The sequence below is a fragment of the Nerophis lumbriciformis genome, linkage group LG13, assembly GCF_033978685.3.
Source record: "Nerophis lumbriciformis linkage group LG13, RoL_Nlum_v2.1, whole genome shotgun sequence".
Lineage (NCBI taxonomy): Eukaryota > Metazoa > Chordata > Actinopteri > Syngnathiformes > Syngnathidae > Nerophis > Nerophis lumbriciformis.
Window position 1 is genome coordinate 46,914,400 of NC_084560.2, and position 18,521 is coordinate 46,932,920.

An 18,521-nucleotide genomic window follows, 5' to 3' on the forward strand; every position below is an offset into this window, starting at 1 on the left:
GTTCTATGGTTAGACTGGTCTCAATCAAAATGTATATTGGCAAAGCTTTGAGAATATACAACAAAATACCTATTCTGTCTCTGGTGGTTTTTCAACTCAGCTTTAAGTGTCGGACAGAACTTGGGAGCGAATTGTGACTTGAATTCCCTGGGAGGACCCCAAAGGGAATAAGCGGTAGAAAATGGATGGATGGATGGAACAACTGGTCCAAAACGCAACAGTGTCTATGAGGCTGCAGTGCGTTAATAAATGTCCCCACACGATGTACATTTGACAGTGATTCATAGCAAGGAAGCTAACATCAGCCTACGGTGACAGCCAAAATATCTACTAACGTTACTTACCGCCATGTGCTTCTTTAACTATTTGGAAAAAAAGATATAAAAATAACTAAAAACTTGTTGAAAAATAAACAAGTGATTCAATTATTATAAAGATTTCTACACATTGAAGTAATCATCAATTTAAAGTGCCCCTCTTTGGGGATTGTAATAGAGATCCATCTGGATTCATGAACTTAATTCCAAACATTTATTCACAAAAAAATACATCTTTAACATCAATATTTATGGAACATGTCCACAAAAAATCTAGCTGTCAACACTGAATTTTTTTTTCCATCCATCCATCCATCCATCTTTTTCCGCTTATCCGAGGTCGGGTCGCGGGGGCAGCAGCCTAAGCAGGGAAGCCCAGACTTCCCTCTCCCCAGCCACTTCATCCAGCTCATCCCGGGGGATCCCGAGGCGTTCCCAGGCCAGCCGGGAGACATAGTCTTCCCAACGTGTCCTGGGTCTTCCCCGCGGCCTCCTACCGGTCGGACGTGCCCGAAACACCTCCCGAGGGAGGCGTTCGGGTGGCATCCTGACCAGATGCCCGAACCACCTCATCTGGCTCCTCTCCATGTGGAGGAGCAGCGGCTTTACTTTGAGCTCCCCCCGGATGACAGAGCTTCTCACCCTATCTCTAAGGGAGAGCCCCGCCACCCGGCGGAGGAAACTCATTTCGGCCGCTTGTACCCGTGATCTTGTCCTTTCGGTCATGACCCAAAGCTCATGACCATAGGTGAGGATGGGAACGTAGATCGACCGGTAAATCGAGAGCTTTGCCTTCCGGCTCAGCTCCTTCTTCACCACAACGGATCGATACAGTGTCCGCATTACTGAAGACGCCGCACCGATCCGCCTGTCGATCTCACGATCCACTCTTCCCTCACTCGTGAACAAGACTCTGAGGTACTTGAACTCCTCCACTTGGGGCAAGATCTCCTCCCCAACCCGGAGATGGCACTCCACCCTTTTCCGGGCGAGAACCATGGACTCAGATTTGGAGGTGCTGATTCCAATCCCAGTCGCTTCACATTCGGCTGCGAACCGATCCAGTGAGAGCTGAAGATCTTGGCCAGATGAAGCCATCAGGACCACATCATCTGCAAAAAGCAGAGACCTAATCCTGCAGCCACCAAACCAGATACCCTCAACGCCTTGACTGCGCCTAGAAATGCCGGCAATGCGGACCAAGCTCTGACACTGATTATACAGGGAGCGGACTGCCACAATCAGACAGTCCGATACCCCATACTCTCTGAGCACTCCCCACAGGACTTCCCGAGGGACACGGTCGAATGCCTTCTCCAAGTCCACAAAACACATGTAGACTGGTTGGGCAAACTCCCATGCACCCTCAAGGACCCTGCCGAGAGTATAGAGCTGGTCCACAGTTCCACGACCAGGACGAAAACCACACTGTTCCTCCTGAATCCGAGGTTCGACTATCCGGCGTAGCCTCCTCTCTAGTACACCTGAATAGACCTTACCGGGAAGGCTGAGGAGTGTGATCCCACGATAGTTAGAACACACCCTCCGGTTCCCCTTCTCAAAGAGAGGAACCACCACCCCGGTCTGCCAATCCAGAGGTACCGCCCCCGATGTCCACGCGATGCTGCAGAGTCTTGTCAACCAAGACAGCCCCACAGCATCCAGAGCCTTAAGGAACTCCGGGCGGATCTCATCTACCCCCGGGGCCTTGCCACCGAGGAGCTTTTTAACTACCTCAGCAACCTCAGCCCCAGAAATAGGAGAGCCCACCACAGACTCCCCAGGCACTGCTTCCTCATAGGAAGACGTGTTGGTGGGATTGAGGAGGTCTTCGAAGTATTCCCTCCACCGATCCACAACATCCGCAGTCGAGGTCAGCAGAACACCATCCTCACCATACACGGTGTTGATAGTGCACTGCTTCCCCTTCCTGAGGCGGCGGATGGTGGACCAGAATTGCTTCGAAGCCGTCCGGAAGTCGTTTTCCATGGCCTCACCGAACTCCTCCCATGTCCGAGTTTTTGCCTCTGCGACCGCTGAAGCCGCACACCGTTTGGCCTGTCGGTACCTGTCCGCTGCCTCAGGAGTCCTATGAGCCAAAAGAACCCGATAGGACTCCTTCTTCAGCTTGACGGCATCCCTCACCGCCGGTGTCCACCAACGGGTTCTAGGATTACCGCCACGACAAGCACCAACTACCTTGCGGCCACAGCTCCAATCAGCCGCCTCGACAATAGAGGCGCGGAACATGGTCCATTCGGACTCAATGTCCAGCACCTCCCTCGTGACATGTTCAAAGTTCTTCCGGAGGTGGGAATTGAAACTCTCTCTGACAGGAGACTCTGCCAGACGTTCCCAGCAAACCCTCACAATGCGTTTGGGCCTGCCAGGTCTGTCCGTATTATTCAAACTCCCCTAATTCAGCTGGCTAGTTGTTATCAAGAGTACTAAAACCCTTTTCAACATGATTCTGACAACTAAGTAGGCTAAATAACTTTAAACTTTAATACATGCTCGGATAGGCCAGTATCGGTCAGTATCGGTATCGGTCAGTATCGGTATCGGATCGGAAATGCAAAAACAATATCGGTATCGGATCGGAAGTGCAAAAACCTGGATCGGGACATCCCTAGAGGAGACTGAGGGCGGTGTCATTTGTGAGTAAAGCCAATTGATCATCAATGAATGAAATATGAAGCATGGTAATTAGTTGTGTGATTGGATTGCTGATTGGACAGTTTTGATTGAGAGGCAGATCAGAGGCTGTGATTTGGTGCGGCGACACGGGGGGAGGCGGAGCCAACCTCTCTCAGGCTCCCTGTATCTCATAACATTGAGGAGGTTCCTCCTCTCCATCTCCAGCTCGGCCACCGCCCGCTGACTCCGGGCCAGCCTCTCTCGTGAGTTCCTGGCCTGCTCCTCCAGCAGCCAGTGGATCATGCTGCCGCCCGGGTTGGCGAGCGCACCTACGGCGGCGTACAAGGTACAACAAGCGTTGGGACGGGCGGGCCACAACATTAGGTACACCTGCGCCACCCTCTGCAGTGGTGTGGGACTACGGCCGTCGCTCTAAACGACGACGTCGGCGCATGGCGGTCTTGTATTGAAGGTCTTCAGCTGTACCTAATGATCTGACCAGCAAGTGCACGTGAACAACTGACCTTTTCTTTGAAATCTTTCCTCTTCATCAAACGACTTCACCCTGCAACAAAAACACACCAATGATTAAAAGTCCACAAAAAATACTCAAAGTAGATATTTTAAAATGTATATTCTTCTTTGTTTAAAAGGCTTCTCCATAAAAATTTTTTTCAAAAGTATTTATTTTTTAACTTAATACTACGACTGCTATTAATAATAATGATGCAACAATTACTACATTTTGTGCCATTTCATGTGTCTTGGTATGCCAATAAAGTTCCTTGAATCTTTGAATTCAATGAAAATATTAGTACAATAAAAATATGAATACTATAGTGATTGTAATTTCTGATTATTATTATTAGGGCCCGCATGGCCCATTGCAAAACCTTATGCAATGGGACATAAGGACCTATTGTATTTGTAAGGTTTGTTTGTTTATGTATAATATAATATTGTTTGTTGTTTATTGTTTGTTTATGTATAATATAATATTGTATTTGTCTGCATTGTGTGGGCACGTTGGTGCTTCCTGCTTTTAAGCAGCCATCTTACAAAAAGAGCAGTGCAGCAGCATAAGCGCAGCGGTTCTTTGAAGGCTCATAAAATCAAAACCGGAGCAGTTATAAAAAAAAAGCGCTTCTGTTGTTGTAATCACAAGGGTTCAATCTCTCTCCTGTGTTAGTTTGAAGGCGAAACGACAAACGCGCTCAGAGGACTTTGTTTTTGAAGGAAGGTGACCGGTTTTTACAAAAAATTTGTTTTGAAGGGGGAATAGCAAACTTCATGTTGATTTTTGCTGGGGGTTGTCAATTTATGAAATGTAGGTCTAAGTGAGACCTACGTAGAGGTTTTTGTTTCATGTCTCTCCGACCTTCCCAGTGGGAGTTACAGGCAGTTTTGTCAGTTTTTTCATCCGAGGAGCAGTTTTTTGTGCGTTTCATTAAAAAATTGCGCTAGAGCACAATTTTGAGATTTGGGGTTAGGTTTTTTTATTAGATCGCAATGTTTGCCAGTCCTGATGTGTGCGTTCATTTCGGTGAGTTTTGAAGCATGTTAAGGGGGTCAAATTACAGCTCAAAGAGGCAAAAGTGACTTGTTTTTAGTACTTTTTTGTCTTGAAGGGGGAATTGCCAACTTCCTGTTGATTTCTGCCCGATGATATACAATTATGAAAACTAGGTCTAAGTCAGACCTACATACAGGTTTTTGTTTCATGTCTCTCCGATCTTTCTAGTGGGAGATATAGGCAGTCTATTTTTTTTTTCCCTAGGGGGCGCTAGAGCGCAATTTTGAGTTTTGGGGTTCGGTTTAAAAAAAAAAAAAAAAAAGGTCATTTTCGCAGGTCCTGATGTGTGGGTCAAATATGGTGAGTTTTGAAGCATGTTAAGTGGGTCAAATTACAGTTTAATGTGGCGGCGGAAGAATAAAGAATAAAGAATAAAACCTTACAAATTCAATAGGTCCTTATGTCCCATTGTACAATGGGCCATGCGTGCCCTAATTACGTAAAAAATACTAAAAAAATATTTTCTATGAAAAATTATTATAATAAATATTTATACCCATTATCATACTTCTACTAATACAATAATAACAATGATAATGATGGTAATAGTACTATACTAAATATTAATACCAATAACAAAATAATAAAAATGACGATATACTATTAGTAATATTACCTCCACTATTACTACTACTAATAAAAATATAATCATAACACTAATAGTAATACTACTACTAATACAGTAATAATAATAATAGTACTGATAAAATATCCCTATTATTACAAATAAAAATAACAGTAATATTACAACAACAACTAATGAAAATATAATAGTAGTATAATGATCGTACTAATATAATAATAGTAATATTACTAATAATGACCGTTGTTCCTGGAATGTGTGCTGCTGCTCCTCGGTGGCCGTCTGCCTCCTCCTCAGCTCCTCCTGCTCCAGCTCTCTCTTCCTCTGCCACATGAGCTCCTTCTCCCTCTGCCTCCTCTCCTCTTCCTCCTTCTCTTTCCTCTTCCTCGCCTCCTCCGCCTCTCTCTCCCGTCTCTGGCGCTCCAGATCCTCCTCCCTCCTCTTCCTCTCCTCCTCCAGCCTCTGTCGCTCCAGATCCTCCTCCCTCCTCTTCCTCTCTTCCTCCCTTCTTTGGCGCTCAAACTCCTCCTCCCTTCTTTGGCGCTCCAGGTCTTCCTCCCTCCTCTTTAGTTCCTCCTCCCTTCTTTGGCGCTCAAACTCCTCCTCCCTCCTCATCCTCTCCTCCTCCCTTCTTTGGCGCTCCAGGTCTTCCTCCTCCTTTCTTTGACGCCCAAACTCCTCCTCCATCCTCTTTCTCTCCTCCTTTCTTTGACGCTCAAACTCCTCCTCCCTACTCATCCTCTCCTCCTCCCTTCTTTGACGCTCAAACTCCTCCTCCTCCCTACTCATCCTCTCCTCCTCCCTTCTTTGGCGCTCCAACTCCTGCCTCCTGTCGCTCTCCTCCTCCAGCCTCTGGGGCTCCACCAGCCGCTCCTTCCTCTTCCTCGCCTCCTCCTCCCACGGCGGGTAGACAATCAGCGAGCGTGGGCTATCAGGCTGCAGAATACAAGGTGATGAGTGGCGTGATTACACATTTGATGGTGCGATGTCACCAGACCTCATGAAAGTGCACCACGAAATGTTCCCAAAACTATAAAGTGGAAGTGACTAAAATGTGATTAGTTTTTTTGTCATCAAATAGTTATTTCAGCTAAATAAGCAACAGTTTATTTGTGGTAAATATAGTCAAAGTAAATAGCCATATAATACTACCTAGTACATACAGGGTACAGTGCACCCAGAAACACTTCAACGTTATCATACCTGCCAACAAATCAGAAAAACCTAGTAGCCAGGGTCCAGGTAGGTCCAGGACAAAGTCCTGGTGGGGGGTTCCTTTGCCCCCCGACGCAAAATGATTGATTGCATTCAGACAGGTTAAAATGTTGCTAAAAGCATCACTTTTCTATCAGTCACAGTGACTTTTCAAAACAAAAATATTACAGCAAAAATCATATGGGTTGATTGACATGTTTATTCTGTAAGCTAACTTCAATAGTTTGAAATTATTTGGACAGTTAATGCCAGTTATCCTGTCAACCTTTCACAAGACTTCAATTTGTTCATTGAAAGTATAAACACTTTTTACAGTAAACAAATGGTAAAACAGTACTAAACAATTCCATTAAAAAAAAAATTAACTTTCTGTCCAAGCTTGTATAATCTACTGCCTTGTTCAATTGTAAAAAAATATTCTGTGCCTAAAATTCACATTTCTATCACAATTATCATACTGTAAACATGGTAAGCTAACTTCATTAAAATTAATAGTCCTGTCAATAGCATGGAATTACAATTCAAATGTACCGTAGTTTCCGCACTATAAGGCGCACCTAAAAACCACAAATTTTCTCAAAAGCTGACAGTGCGCCTTATAACCCGGTGCGCTTTATATATGGATAAATATTAAGATTCATTTCCATAAAGTTTCGGTCTCGCAACTTCGGTAAACAGCCGCCATCTTTTTTCCCGGTAGAACAGGAAGCGCTTCTTCTTCTACGCAAGCAACCGCCAAGGTAAGCACCCGCCCCCATAGAACAGGAAGCGCTTCTTCTTCTACTGTAAGCAACCACCCGCCCGCATAGAAGAAGAAAAAGCGCGCGGATATTATCATTTCCTTTGTGTGTTTACATCTGTAAAGACCACAAAATGGCTCCTACAAAGCGACAGGGATCCGGTTCATGAAAAGACGCAATCTCTCCATCCGCACACGGACTACTATTTCACAGCAACTGATATTCCTGTGAACCGCACTGTGGATACAACGGGAGCACGTACGGTGAATATTCGCACCACAGGGAATGAGAAGTCATCCTTCACTGTGGTTCTAGCTTGCCATGCTAATGGCCAGAAACTTCCACCCATGGTGATATTCAAAAGGAAGACCTTGCCAAAAGAGACCTTTCCAGCCGGCGTCATCATAAAAGCTAACTCGAAGGGATGGATGAAGAAAAGATGAGCGAGTGGTTAAGGTAAGTTTAAGTTTACGCGAAGAGGCCGGGTGGCTTTTTTCACGCAGCTCTGTCCATGTTGATATACGATTCCATGCGCGCCCACATCACGCTGGTTTTAATATATTATTAAAGTTTGACTGACCTATTTGACTGTTTTTTTGACATTCCTTTAGCGCAGTTAGATGCGGCTTACAACACGGGGCGGCTTATAGGTGGACAAAGTTTTGAAATATGCCGTTCATTGAAGGCGCGGCTTATAACCCAGGGCGCCTTATGGTGCGGAAAATACGGTAGTTTTTTTGTAAGCCTTTCAAAAGAATTCAAAATATGAAAAATGAATGACAATTAATTGAAGCCATCAGACACTTGAAAAGTGGCACATCACATCTCTAATGTAATCATTTGAACTTTTCAACAGAAATAGCACTGCAAAAATATTAAGGACATACTTCTGTATTTTGGTAGTTATGCTGTCAACATTTAACAAGATTTCTTCAACTTGGACTTGAAAGCATAAATAGTATAAACACTTTTAACAGTATAACAGTACTAAACAATTCCAATAGATAACATTGGTGTCATTACCTTTTTGTTTGCTCAATTATTGCCTCCGTAAATAAAACTTCGGCATTTATCGCGTCCAAAGAATCTGTTTGGGCGACGAAAAACGTTGAAAGTTTTCCACTTGTATCGCTAGCAACGGCATTAGACTTGTGTTTTTTTGTCCCAACGTGGTCTTTTACATCGCTAATTCCTCCGTGTCCGATGGAAAAATCTTGTCTGCACAAGGTGCAATTCGCGTAGTTTTCACCCTTTTTGGAACGGATAATTATTCCCGGATAGGCTTTTGAATATTCTTCACGGAATGACTGCAGTTTTCTTTTCGGTTTAAGACTCGTTTGCGATTTTTCTCCGGCTGATTCCATGATCGTTCGCTCGTTTGGAAACAATGGCAACTGGTGCCTCGTGCTTGGCAGCGGTGCTATAAATATCCTCGCGCATGGCATTCGGAATGGCTCGATAGGAAGTTACGGGAAGCAGTGTCGATTATCATTGTTGTTACGCGATTTCGTGAATAAAACTTTTAAAAAAAATTATTTTTTTTAATTAATGAAAAACCGTATTTTTTATCACTGCAACCGTAACCCGGAATAGGTTGATGAAAACCGTACTAATTACGGGAAAACCGGAGTAGTTGGCAGGTATGCGTTATGTTAGAGCTTTATTCCAAAATGTAATAATTTCATTTTGTCCTCAGAATTCTACACACAATGACAATGTAAAAAGGTTTTTTTTTTTAATTTAGCAAAAAAACAAAAAAATCACATGTAAGAGTCTTTACTTTGTTGATGCTAATTTGTTCAATATTTATTGATTTATTTTACCCCAGAGACAAAACAAAACCAAACAAAAATGTCATTTATAGATCATTCTCTTTCATTTTAGGTCTTAACTTTATTATATTTTTGTATCAGAGAAAAATATTCACCCTTTTCATTGGGCAGCAACAAACTAAATTGTATAACAATTCATTATTTCTATTCAAAGTTATCTTGGGTTATAAAATGTTGTTTTAAAAAAAATGTTTGTCATTATTATTAGAATGATTAATATGAATAATACATTTAATTTTGTCTTTTACAATAATATAATTATAATAATTTTGCTTTACCTGACCAAAAAATGTATGTACTTTATTTAATATAATTTTTGGTCAGTCCATCCATCCATCCAGACTTCCCTCTCCCCAGCCACTTCGTCCAGCTCCTCCCGGGGGATCCCGAGGCGTTCCCAGGCCAGCCGGGAGACATAGTCTTCCCAACGTGTCCTTGGTCTTCCCCGTGGCCTCCTACCGGTCGGACGTGCCCGAAACACCTCCCGAGGGAGGCGCTCGGGTGGCATCCTGACCAGATGCCCGAACCACCTCATCTGGCTCCTCTCCATGTGGAGGAGCAGCGGCTTTACTTTGAGCTCCCCCCGGATGACAGAGCTTCTCACCCTATCTCTAAGGGAGAGCCCCGCCACCCGGCGGAGGAAACTCATTTCGGCCGCTTGTACCCGTGATCTTGTCCTTTCGGTCATGACCCAAAGCTCATGACCATAGGTGAGGACGGGAACGTAGATCGACCGGTAAATCGAGAGCTTTGCCTTCCGGCTCAGCTCCTTCTTCACCACAACGGATCGATACAGCGTCCGCATTACTGAAGACGCCGCACTGATCCGCCTGTCGATCTCACCATCCACTCTTCCCTCACTCGTGAACAAGACTCCGAGGTACTTGAACTCCTCCACTTGGGGCAAGATCTCCTCCCCAACCCGGAGATGGCACTCCACCCTTTTCCGGGCGAGAACCATGGACTCGGATTTGGAGGTGCTGATTCCCATCCCAGTCGCTTCACACTCGGCTGCGAACCGATCCAGTGAGAGCTGAAGATCCTGGCCAGATGAAGCCATCAGGACCACATCATCTGCAAAAAGCAGAGACCTAATCCTGCAGCCACCAAACCAGATCCCCTCAACGCCTTGACTGCGCCTAGAAATTCTGTCCATAAAGGTTATGAACAGAATCGGTGACAAAGGGCAGCCTTGGCGGAGTCCAACCCTCACTGGAAACGGGTCCGACTTACTGCCGGCAATGCGGACCAAGCTCTGACACTGATCATACAGGGAGCGAACCGCCACAATAAGACAGTCCGTTACCCCATACTCTCTGAGCACTCCTCACAGGACTTCCCGAGGGACACGGTCGAATGCCTTCTCCAAGTCCACAAAGCACATGTAGACTGGTTGAGCAAACTCCCATGCACCCTCAAGGACCCTGCCCAGAGTATAGAGCTGGTCCACAGTTCCACGACCAGGACGAAAACCACACTGTTCCTCCTGAATCCGAGGTTCGACTATCCGGCGTAGCCTCCTCTCCAGTACACCTGAATAGACCTTACCGGGAAGGCTGAGGAGTGTGATCCCACGATAGTTGGAACACACCCTCCGGTTCCCCTTCTTAAAGAGAGGAACCACCACCCCGGTCTGCCAATCCAGAGGTACCTCCCCCGATGTCCACGCGATGCTGCAGAGTCTTGTCAACCAAGACAGCCCCACAACATCCAGAGCCTTAAGGAACTCCGGGCGGATCTTTGGTCAGTATTATATATTTTTTTTTAAATTACTTCTTTCCTCTTTCATGCCACAAAAAAGACTTGGTGAATCTTTTGAATAACTCAAAATCAATAAAGATCTTGTTTGTTGCGTTACCGCTTGTTGTGCCACACTGGTGGAGATCTCCTGCTGGTCCTTGAGCCATTCCTCCTGCAGTTTCTCTTGGTCTCGCTTATATTTCTCCTACAGTAAACAACAACGTTGACACTGGGTCTACCCTTCAATTCATTTGACCTATTTCTGTTCTTCTACTGTACCTGAAGTATGCGATCCTGCTCCTTCTGCCACTTCTCTTGCCTCCTGCGCTCTTCTTCTGGATCCCAAGACCAGTTTCTAGAAGGCGGAGCGATGGATGGGACGGGTATCTGCAGGGGGATGGACAGGATATCAAATCACGTTCATGATAATATACACACACAATTATGTTCTACTTACATCTGGCATTGCCGAGTCTCCTCCACCTTAAAAAAAGAGAAACAGTATTTGCGTCACTCACCATGTAAGATGAAAGACGAGGGTGCAAGTTAACCTTTCACCAACCCGCCGGTGTTATTCATTGTTTTCATCATTCATTCTTCATGAAAGTGACATGGAGGGCGACACATTTTAGGCTCGGCCTGCTCGTGTGATTCCCTCAACTCGGGATCACCCAATAGACAAATCATGCCATAGTTGTAAAAATCAATAGAGGGTTGGTGAGCACAAACACATCATCAGCATGCAGAGGGCAGCATTAGAAGCAGTCTGGAAGGTGAACATGCACAGCAAAGGTAAATTGTGAGCGCATTATTCATAAAAGTGTTGGGTGCACAGGTACAAAGTCTGACCTATTATTCGGCCATTGTTTTTAAATAGTAGCTTTTTATTTTACCTAACCTAAATAAAAAGTGTTACATTTTTTTCATATACAGGTAAAAGCCAGTATATTAGAATATTTTGAAAAACTTGATTTATTTCAGTAATTGCATTCAAAAGGTGTAACTTGTACATTATATTTATTCATTGCACACAGACTGATGCATTCAAATGTTTATTTCATTGAATTTTGATGATTTGAAGTGGCAACAAATGAAAATCCAAAATTCCGTGTGTCACAAAATTAGAATATTACTTAAGGCTAATACAAAAAAGGGATTTTTAGAAATGTTGGCCAACTGAAAAGTATGAAAATGAAAAATATGAGCATGTACAATACTCAATACTTGGTTGGAGCTCCTTTTGCCTCAATTACTGCGTTAATGCGGCGTGGCATGGAGTCCATGAGTTTCTGGCACTGCTCAGGTGTTATGAGAGCCCAGGTTGCTCTGATAGTGGCCTTCAACTCTTCTGCGTTTTTGGGTCTGGCATTCTGCATCTTCCTTTTCACAATACCCCACAGATTTTCTATGGGGCTAAGGTCAGGGGAGTTGGCGGGCCAATTTAGAACAGAAATACCATGGTTCGTAAACCAGGCACGGGTAGATTTTGCGCTGTCTGCAGGCGCCAAGTCCTGTTGGAACTTGAAATCTCCATCTCCATAGAGCAGGTCAGCAGCAGGAAGCATGAAGTGCTCTAAAACTTGCTGGTAGACGGCTGCGTTGACCCTGGATCTCAGGAAACAGAGTGGACCGACACCAGCAGATGACATGGCACCCCAAACCATCACTGATGGTGGAAACTTTACACTAGACTTCAGGCAACGTGGATCCTGTGCCTCTCCTGTCTTCCTCCAGACTCTGGGACCTCGATTTCCAAAGGAAATGCAAAATTTGCATGGTTGGGTGATGGTTTGGGGTGCCATGTCATCTGCTGGTGTCGGTCCACTCTGTTTCCTGAGATCCAGGGTCAACGCAGCCGTCTACCAGCAAGTTTTAGAGCACTTCATGCTTCCTGCTGCTGACCTGCTCTATGGAGATGGAGATTTCAAGTTCCAACAGGACTTGGCGCCTGCACACAGCGCAAAATCTACCCGTGCCTGGTTTACGGACCATGGTATTTCTGTTCTAAATTGGCCCGCCAACTCCCCTGACCTTAGCCCCATAGAAAATCTGTGGGGTATTGTGAAAAGGAAGATGCAGAATGCCAGACCCAAAAACGCAGAAGAGTTGAAGGCCACTATCAGAGCAACCTGGGCTCTCATAACACCTGAGCAGTGCCAGAAACTCATCGACTCCATGCCACGCCGCATTAACGCAGTAATTGAGGCAAAAGGAGCTCCAACCAAGTATTGAGTATTGTACATGCTCATATTTTTCATTTTCATACTTTTCAGTTGGCCAACATTTCTAAAAATCCCTTTTTTGTATTAGCCTTAAGTAATATTCTAATTTTGTGACACACAAAATTTTGGATTTTCATTTGTTGCCACTTCAAATCATCAAAATTAAATGAAATAAACATTTGAATGCATCAGTCTGTGTGCAATGAATAAATATAATGTACAAGTTACACCTTTTGAATGCAATTACTGAAATAAATCAAGTTTTTCAAAATATTCTAATTTACTGGCTTTTACCTGTATTATCTGATAATAAGTCAATGCAGAATTTTGACATTTATTTAACAAAGTCAATTTTTCAATGTAGCGGAATTTTTTTTCCCAAAATTAGAATTTTCATTAAAAATAATTAGATCTAATCAATCAAAAAAGAAAAGTAAATATTCTGGACATTGATAAGTCAAATAACGTGGCACAACCCAGCCCGTTTGCCACATAGGTAGAACAGCACATTGATGCTGAATTCTGAGAGCCCTGTAGGAAAGACTGAGTTCTGGATCCACACACAATTATGGGGGAAAAAGGAGAGTCCCAAACAGAACTCTGTGGGATTCCTCATTTCTAAGCGACAGGTGAAAAACATGCAAAACCAACCCCTTGTCAGACAAACACAAAGAAGAAGTCCAAAAGGAGCTCCACACTGCTTTGAGACTTTTACCTTGCTCAAAAAACTCTGACCTCAGTTTTAAGTTTTTCGAAGAAAGGAGTTCTGAGTCTACATAGGAGATGGAAACAAACAAGGTTTAATACCACTTTCAGTTTCTAACAGAGCGTTAGACCCTGCTGTGTAAATTCAGCCCAAAAGTCATCAATGCGAACTCAATGAGGTTTAGTGCATCCTTACCGTTAGTCATGGTGGTCAGTGACACTCCGGGGTAGCCACCACTTACGCCGTTGGAAGCCATATCCTGCATGAAGGTATGATCAAAAATGCTTTTTTACCAACACTAATCCAATTTTAACCCTGACTACTAAAACGAACCCAGTTTTAGCTCTAACACCATCGTAACAGAAACCCAATCCTAATTTATAATCTTATTCTAAACCAAAGCCAATCTTTAAACGTAAACATATATCCCCTTACCTTATAACCTCAACTGAGTGGTATAACCCTAACCTAATCCTGGTTCTAAACAAACTTCACACCAAGCCTAACCCAGTCCTAAACCTAACTTCAAAGACTTCAACCTAACCCTACTGTTATTCTAAACCCTAACCCCAAATCACTCCTCACCCTACACGTCACCCCTGAAGCTGACCGAATTTCAACCCAAACTCCTAATCATATCCCAACCCTAAAACCAATCCTAACCTTAACTCTTTTTTTTTTTTTACCTTTATTTACCCAGAAAATGTCCTAGGAGATTAATAATCGATTTTTCAATGAGTCTTGCACATTCATATACCAGTGCAGGTGCCACTAGGAGCAAAGTGGGTGAAGTGTTTTGCCCAAGACACAACGGCCATGATCAGGATAACGGAAGCTGGAATCGAACCTGGAACCCTCAAGTTCCTGGCATGGCTGCTCTACAATCCGAGCCGTCCCCAAACTCTAAAGTCTGATATAAACCCTAAACATAACGCTAGCCTTGAACATAAACGTGACCATAATAATTCCGAGTCCGAGTCCATGGTTCTCGCCCGGAAAAGGGTGGAGTGCCATCTCCGAGTTGGGGAGGAGATCTTGCCCCAAGTGGAGGAGTTCAAGTACCTCGGAGTCTTGTTCACGAGTGAGGGAAGAGTGGATCGTGAGATCGACAGGCGGATCGGTGCGGCGTCTTCAGTAATGCGGATGTTGTATCGATCCGTTGTGGTGAAGAAGGAGCTGAACCGGAAGGCAAAGCTCTCAATTTACCGGTCGATCTACGTTCCCATCCTCACCTATGGTCATGGAGCTTTGGGTTATGACCGAAAGGACAAGATCACGGGTACAAGCGGCCCAAATGAGTTTCCTCCGCCGAGTGGCGGGACCCTCTCTTAGAGATAGGGTGAGAAGCTCTGCCATCCGGGAGGAGCTCAAAGTAAAGCCGCTGCTCCTCCACATGGAGAGGAGCCAGATGAGGTGGTTCGGGCATCCGGTCAGGATGCCACCCGAACGCCTCCCTAGGGAGGTGTTTAGGGCACGTCTGACCGGTAGGAGGCCGCGGGGAAGACCCAGGACACGTTGGGAAGACTATGTCTCCCGGCTGGCCTGGGAACGCCTCGGGGTCCCACAGGAAGAGCTGGACAAAGTGGCTGGGGAGAGGGAAGTCTGGGCTTCCCTGCTTAGGCTGCTGCCCCCGCGACCCGACCTCGGATAAGCGGAAGAAGATGGATGGATGGATGGATGGATAATAATTGTAACCCAAATTAAACCCTACCTCTAATCCAGCCCTAAATTTAACCCAAACTCAATGTAAAACCCTATCTTGATCCTAACCCGAACTCCTGATCTTATCCCAACCGACCCTAAAATAAATCCTAACTTACCTCTAAAGCCGAATGTAAACCCTAAACATAATCCCAGTTTTGGACATATACCTAACCCCTAAACCTAAACATGATAACCCTAACTCAATCTAAAACTCTACCCGGATCGTAATACGAACCCCTTAACACTGACCCCTCAACCCAATCACTACCTCAAACCCATTTCTAAACATATACCTACACCAAACCACCTAATAGTAACACTACCCATTCCTTATCCCTAACTCAAATGTAACCCAGTCCTAAACCTTACCCCACCAATCAAAAAGGACGTGCCATTGTGGTCTACTTACCACCACAGAGTGGGTGATAGTCTTGTTGGACGCCGATCCGGGGCGCGCGGTGAAATCCAACTTGCTGGCGCCGCTGGCATCAGGGAAACCTACAAGTACGGGATGATCCGTAGTGGTCAGATTGATGGTCTTATGGCTTTGAAATGGCGGGGAAGGCAGATCTCCGTCCCAGGCTGCTTGTAGAAATGCAGTCATGGCAAAAACTTAGCATGCATTTTGTAGCATCACATCGGTATTACTTGTATTAGTGTCCTCGGGGAAGACAAATGGTCTCCAAGGACATCAAGACAATTACAGGAATTGAGGTTGAAGTGTTGTCGTAGAGAGCAGCAGCAGAGGGCGACAGAGAAACCACCTTCCTCAGCAACACAGCCTAAGAAAGCGCCAGAACCCCACGCAGTGTTTCTGTTACCAAGCACTAAAGTAAGAGGCGTGCAAAGATTTTGGTTTAAAAGAGGAATATATCATGACTTTTTTTGTCATTTGAGTCACAATAGATCCTTATCCCCATCAAACCTTACAATAAAAAATGGTTCCCATCGTCGTTCTTTATTAACCAGGAAGTAGTAGCCTGCCGGTTAACAATCAAACTACAACTTAAAAAGTTTGTTTGATGAAAATAAGTATCGTTTTTCAGTTAAAGTGTGAGTCCGGAGTGTTAAAAATGTTGCTATGAGGCCATCTTACGTTATTATATCCTACGTCACTCTCAATGAATCCATGCTAATGCTACATGCTAACTGGCAAAGCGGATGGGGACACAAACGCTATGAACTTCTTTTTTTGTATACTTTTGTTAGAAGAACTGATTTTATCAGAATACCTTATTTGTTATTCACGATTGAAGTGTTTCCCCCGCCTACGGTGACCAGGTGTCCGGATTTAGGCCGGACAGTCCGGATTTTTAATGCCCTGTCCGGCGTCCGGCGCAGCATCAAGCCGGACATGTATTTGTCCTCCTTTTTGAGGCACTAGGCTTGAAGAGCGGAGTTTTTTCATCTTTGCTGGGCTGCAGCGCGATAGCCAATCAAAGACCGTAAAAAATGCCCCCAACGCAGTAACGTATCAAATGATTGGCTAAGAGCGGTGTCGGATACAAATCTGCTTATCATTGGTTAAAAAAGTAAACAAGGGTTCATGTGCTGCTGCGGCATGACATTGACAGAAAGTTAGCATCATGCCAAAACGCAAGACCTCGTTTAATTCTGAATGGACAAAAGAGCACGAATTTATAACGAAAAGCAGTCGAGACTCATTCCATGGCTTCTCATGCACACTTTGTCGATGTGATGTCGACGTAAGTAGTCAGGGGAAAGCTGCAATTGAACGGCATGCGGGTACGGATAAACATAAAAGTAATAAACGTGCGGCACCTCTTCAATGAGGACATTTTTTCGTGAAGTTTCGTCGCCCCTGGATGACAAGATAACTGCTGCGAGCTGTGCAAGGTGTACCATGCTGTAAAGCAGTGGTTCTCAAATGGTACCCTGGGGGTATGTAATGTAATGTAAGTTCTTAAACTGAACATCAAATCAAGTCGGCTATTCCATTCATTACCATAAACCCAGAGTTTCCCCCATGGGTTAGGGTTAGGAACAAAAGCCAAGGCATTGTGCGAGAACGTCATCACTCACTATTCGGTATAGGAACATACCGACTACATAAAAGAAAACAACCTACCCTTTTCCGTGGCAACCGACGCCTCAAATAAAGGAACAAACAAGTGTTTTCCCATTGTGGTAAGGTATTTTCACTTTGATGAAGGCATCCAACATGTCCTGTTGGATTTTTATAGTGACAGCAACGAAACGTCAGAAGCCATAACAAACCAGCTGCTGGCAAAACTTGAGATGTCTGGCTTAGAGGTGAAAAACATGTCTGCATATGCAGCAGACAATGCCAGTGTCAATTGTGGCAAACATAACAGTGTGTATCAGAAGCTGAAACTGAGCCAAAAAGATGTGCTCCTTGCAAACTGTTTGGCCCATATTCTGCAGAACGCAACCAGATATGCAGCAAGCAGCCTTGATGTTGATGTGGAAAATTTTTTGTGGCATTTTTTAAAAATTATATATGTTAACTACATTTAAGTCCACACATGTTATGCTTTGTGGCACTCTGCACTTGAAAAGATTCATCTCAGTGGTCACTTTTTGAACACCACAATGTATTGAATAAATACAAATACTGTTAACAAACACTTGACTTTAATATTTTTTCCTATTCAGCCACACAAACATCATCTTTAAACCACTCAAAATTGTACTATAAATAAGAGTATACCAGAGTCCTATGTACACCATAGTAATTTATTGATATGGCGCATAATGTCCTCCTTTTTGGTGTCATGGAAATGGTCACCCTACCCCCCGCCCCCAGAATCACATTTAATACATCTCATGTCATACTCTCTTAACCAGGAAGTAGCATTCTAACTAACAAACAGCAACAAACAAACAAAAATCTACAATTTAGTATATTTTCTCTTTTACGGTATTTTCGATTCAATGAATAAAGTGTTTGTATGTTCTTTATATCCAACATTATGTATTATTCTAACTAATCTTTTTTGTAACACCGTTAATGAATGAGGTGTACTTTTGTAGTTATTTCCTATATTTCTACACAATAACTCAGATATGTAACACTAGCGAGCAGTAGAGAATATGAAGTGATTTTTGGTCTAGAACAGGGGTCGGCAACCCGCGGCTCCGGCTCTCTTTGATCACTCTGATGCGGCTCAGTAGCTCACTTGCTGAACCCCCCAATTTTCCCGTGAGACTTACAGATTTCAGTGCCTCTCGCAGAAAACTCCCGGGATTAATATTCACCGATTTTCACCC

General features: G+C 44.2%; 1 protein-coding gene across 7 annotated transcripts in view; it reads right to left on the minus strand.

Annotated features, from left to right (window-relative positions):
• Positions 1 to 18,521, minus strand: part of lmo7a (LIM domain 7a) — a 214,623-nt gene that overhangs the window by 17,910 nt on the left and 178,192 nt on the right. For 4 of the 7 annotated variants that reach the window (XM_061970718.2, XM_061970722.2, XM_061970715.2 and 1 more), the window contains 9 exons: positions 15,679 to 15,851; positions 13,761 to 13,824; positions 13,575 to 13,631; positions 11,095 to 11,120; positions 10,917 to 11,024; positions 10,756 to 10,842; positions 5,352 to 6,046; positions 3,479 to 3,519; positions 3,122 to 3,283 (listed from right to left, as the gene is read on the minus strand). In XM_061970718.2, the coding sequence (XP_061826702.2) occupies positions 3,122 to 3,283; positions 3,479 to 3,519; positions 5,352 to 6,046; positions 10,756 to 10,842; positions 10,917 to 11,024; positions 11,095 to 11,120; positions 13,575 to 13,631; positions 13,761 to 13,824; positions 15,679 to 15,851 (1,413 nt within the window). The remainder of the gene's footprint in view (positions 1 to 3,121; positions 3,284 to 3,478; positions 3,520 to 5,351; positions 6,047 to 10,755; positions 10,843 to 10,916; positions 11,025 to 11,094; positions 11,121 to 13,574; positions 13,632 to 13,760; positions 13,825 to 15,678; positions 15,852 to 18,521) is intronic. The other 3 variants (XM_061970720.2, XM_061970719.2, XM_061970721.2) reach the window with 3 other exon arrangements.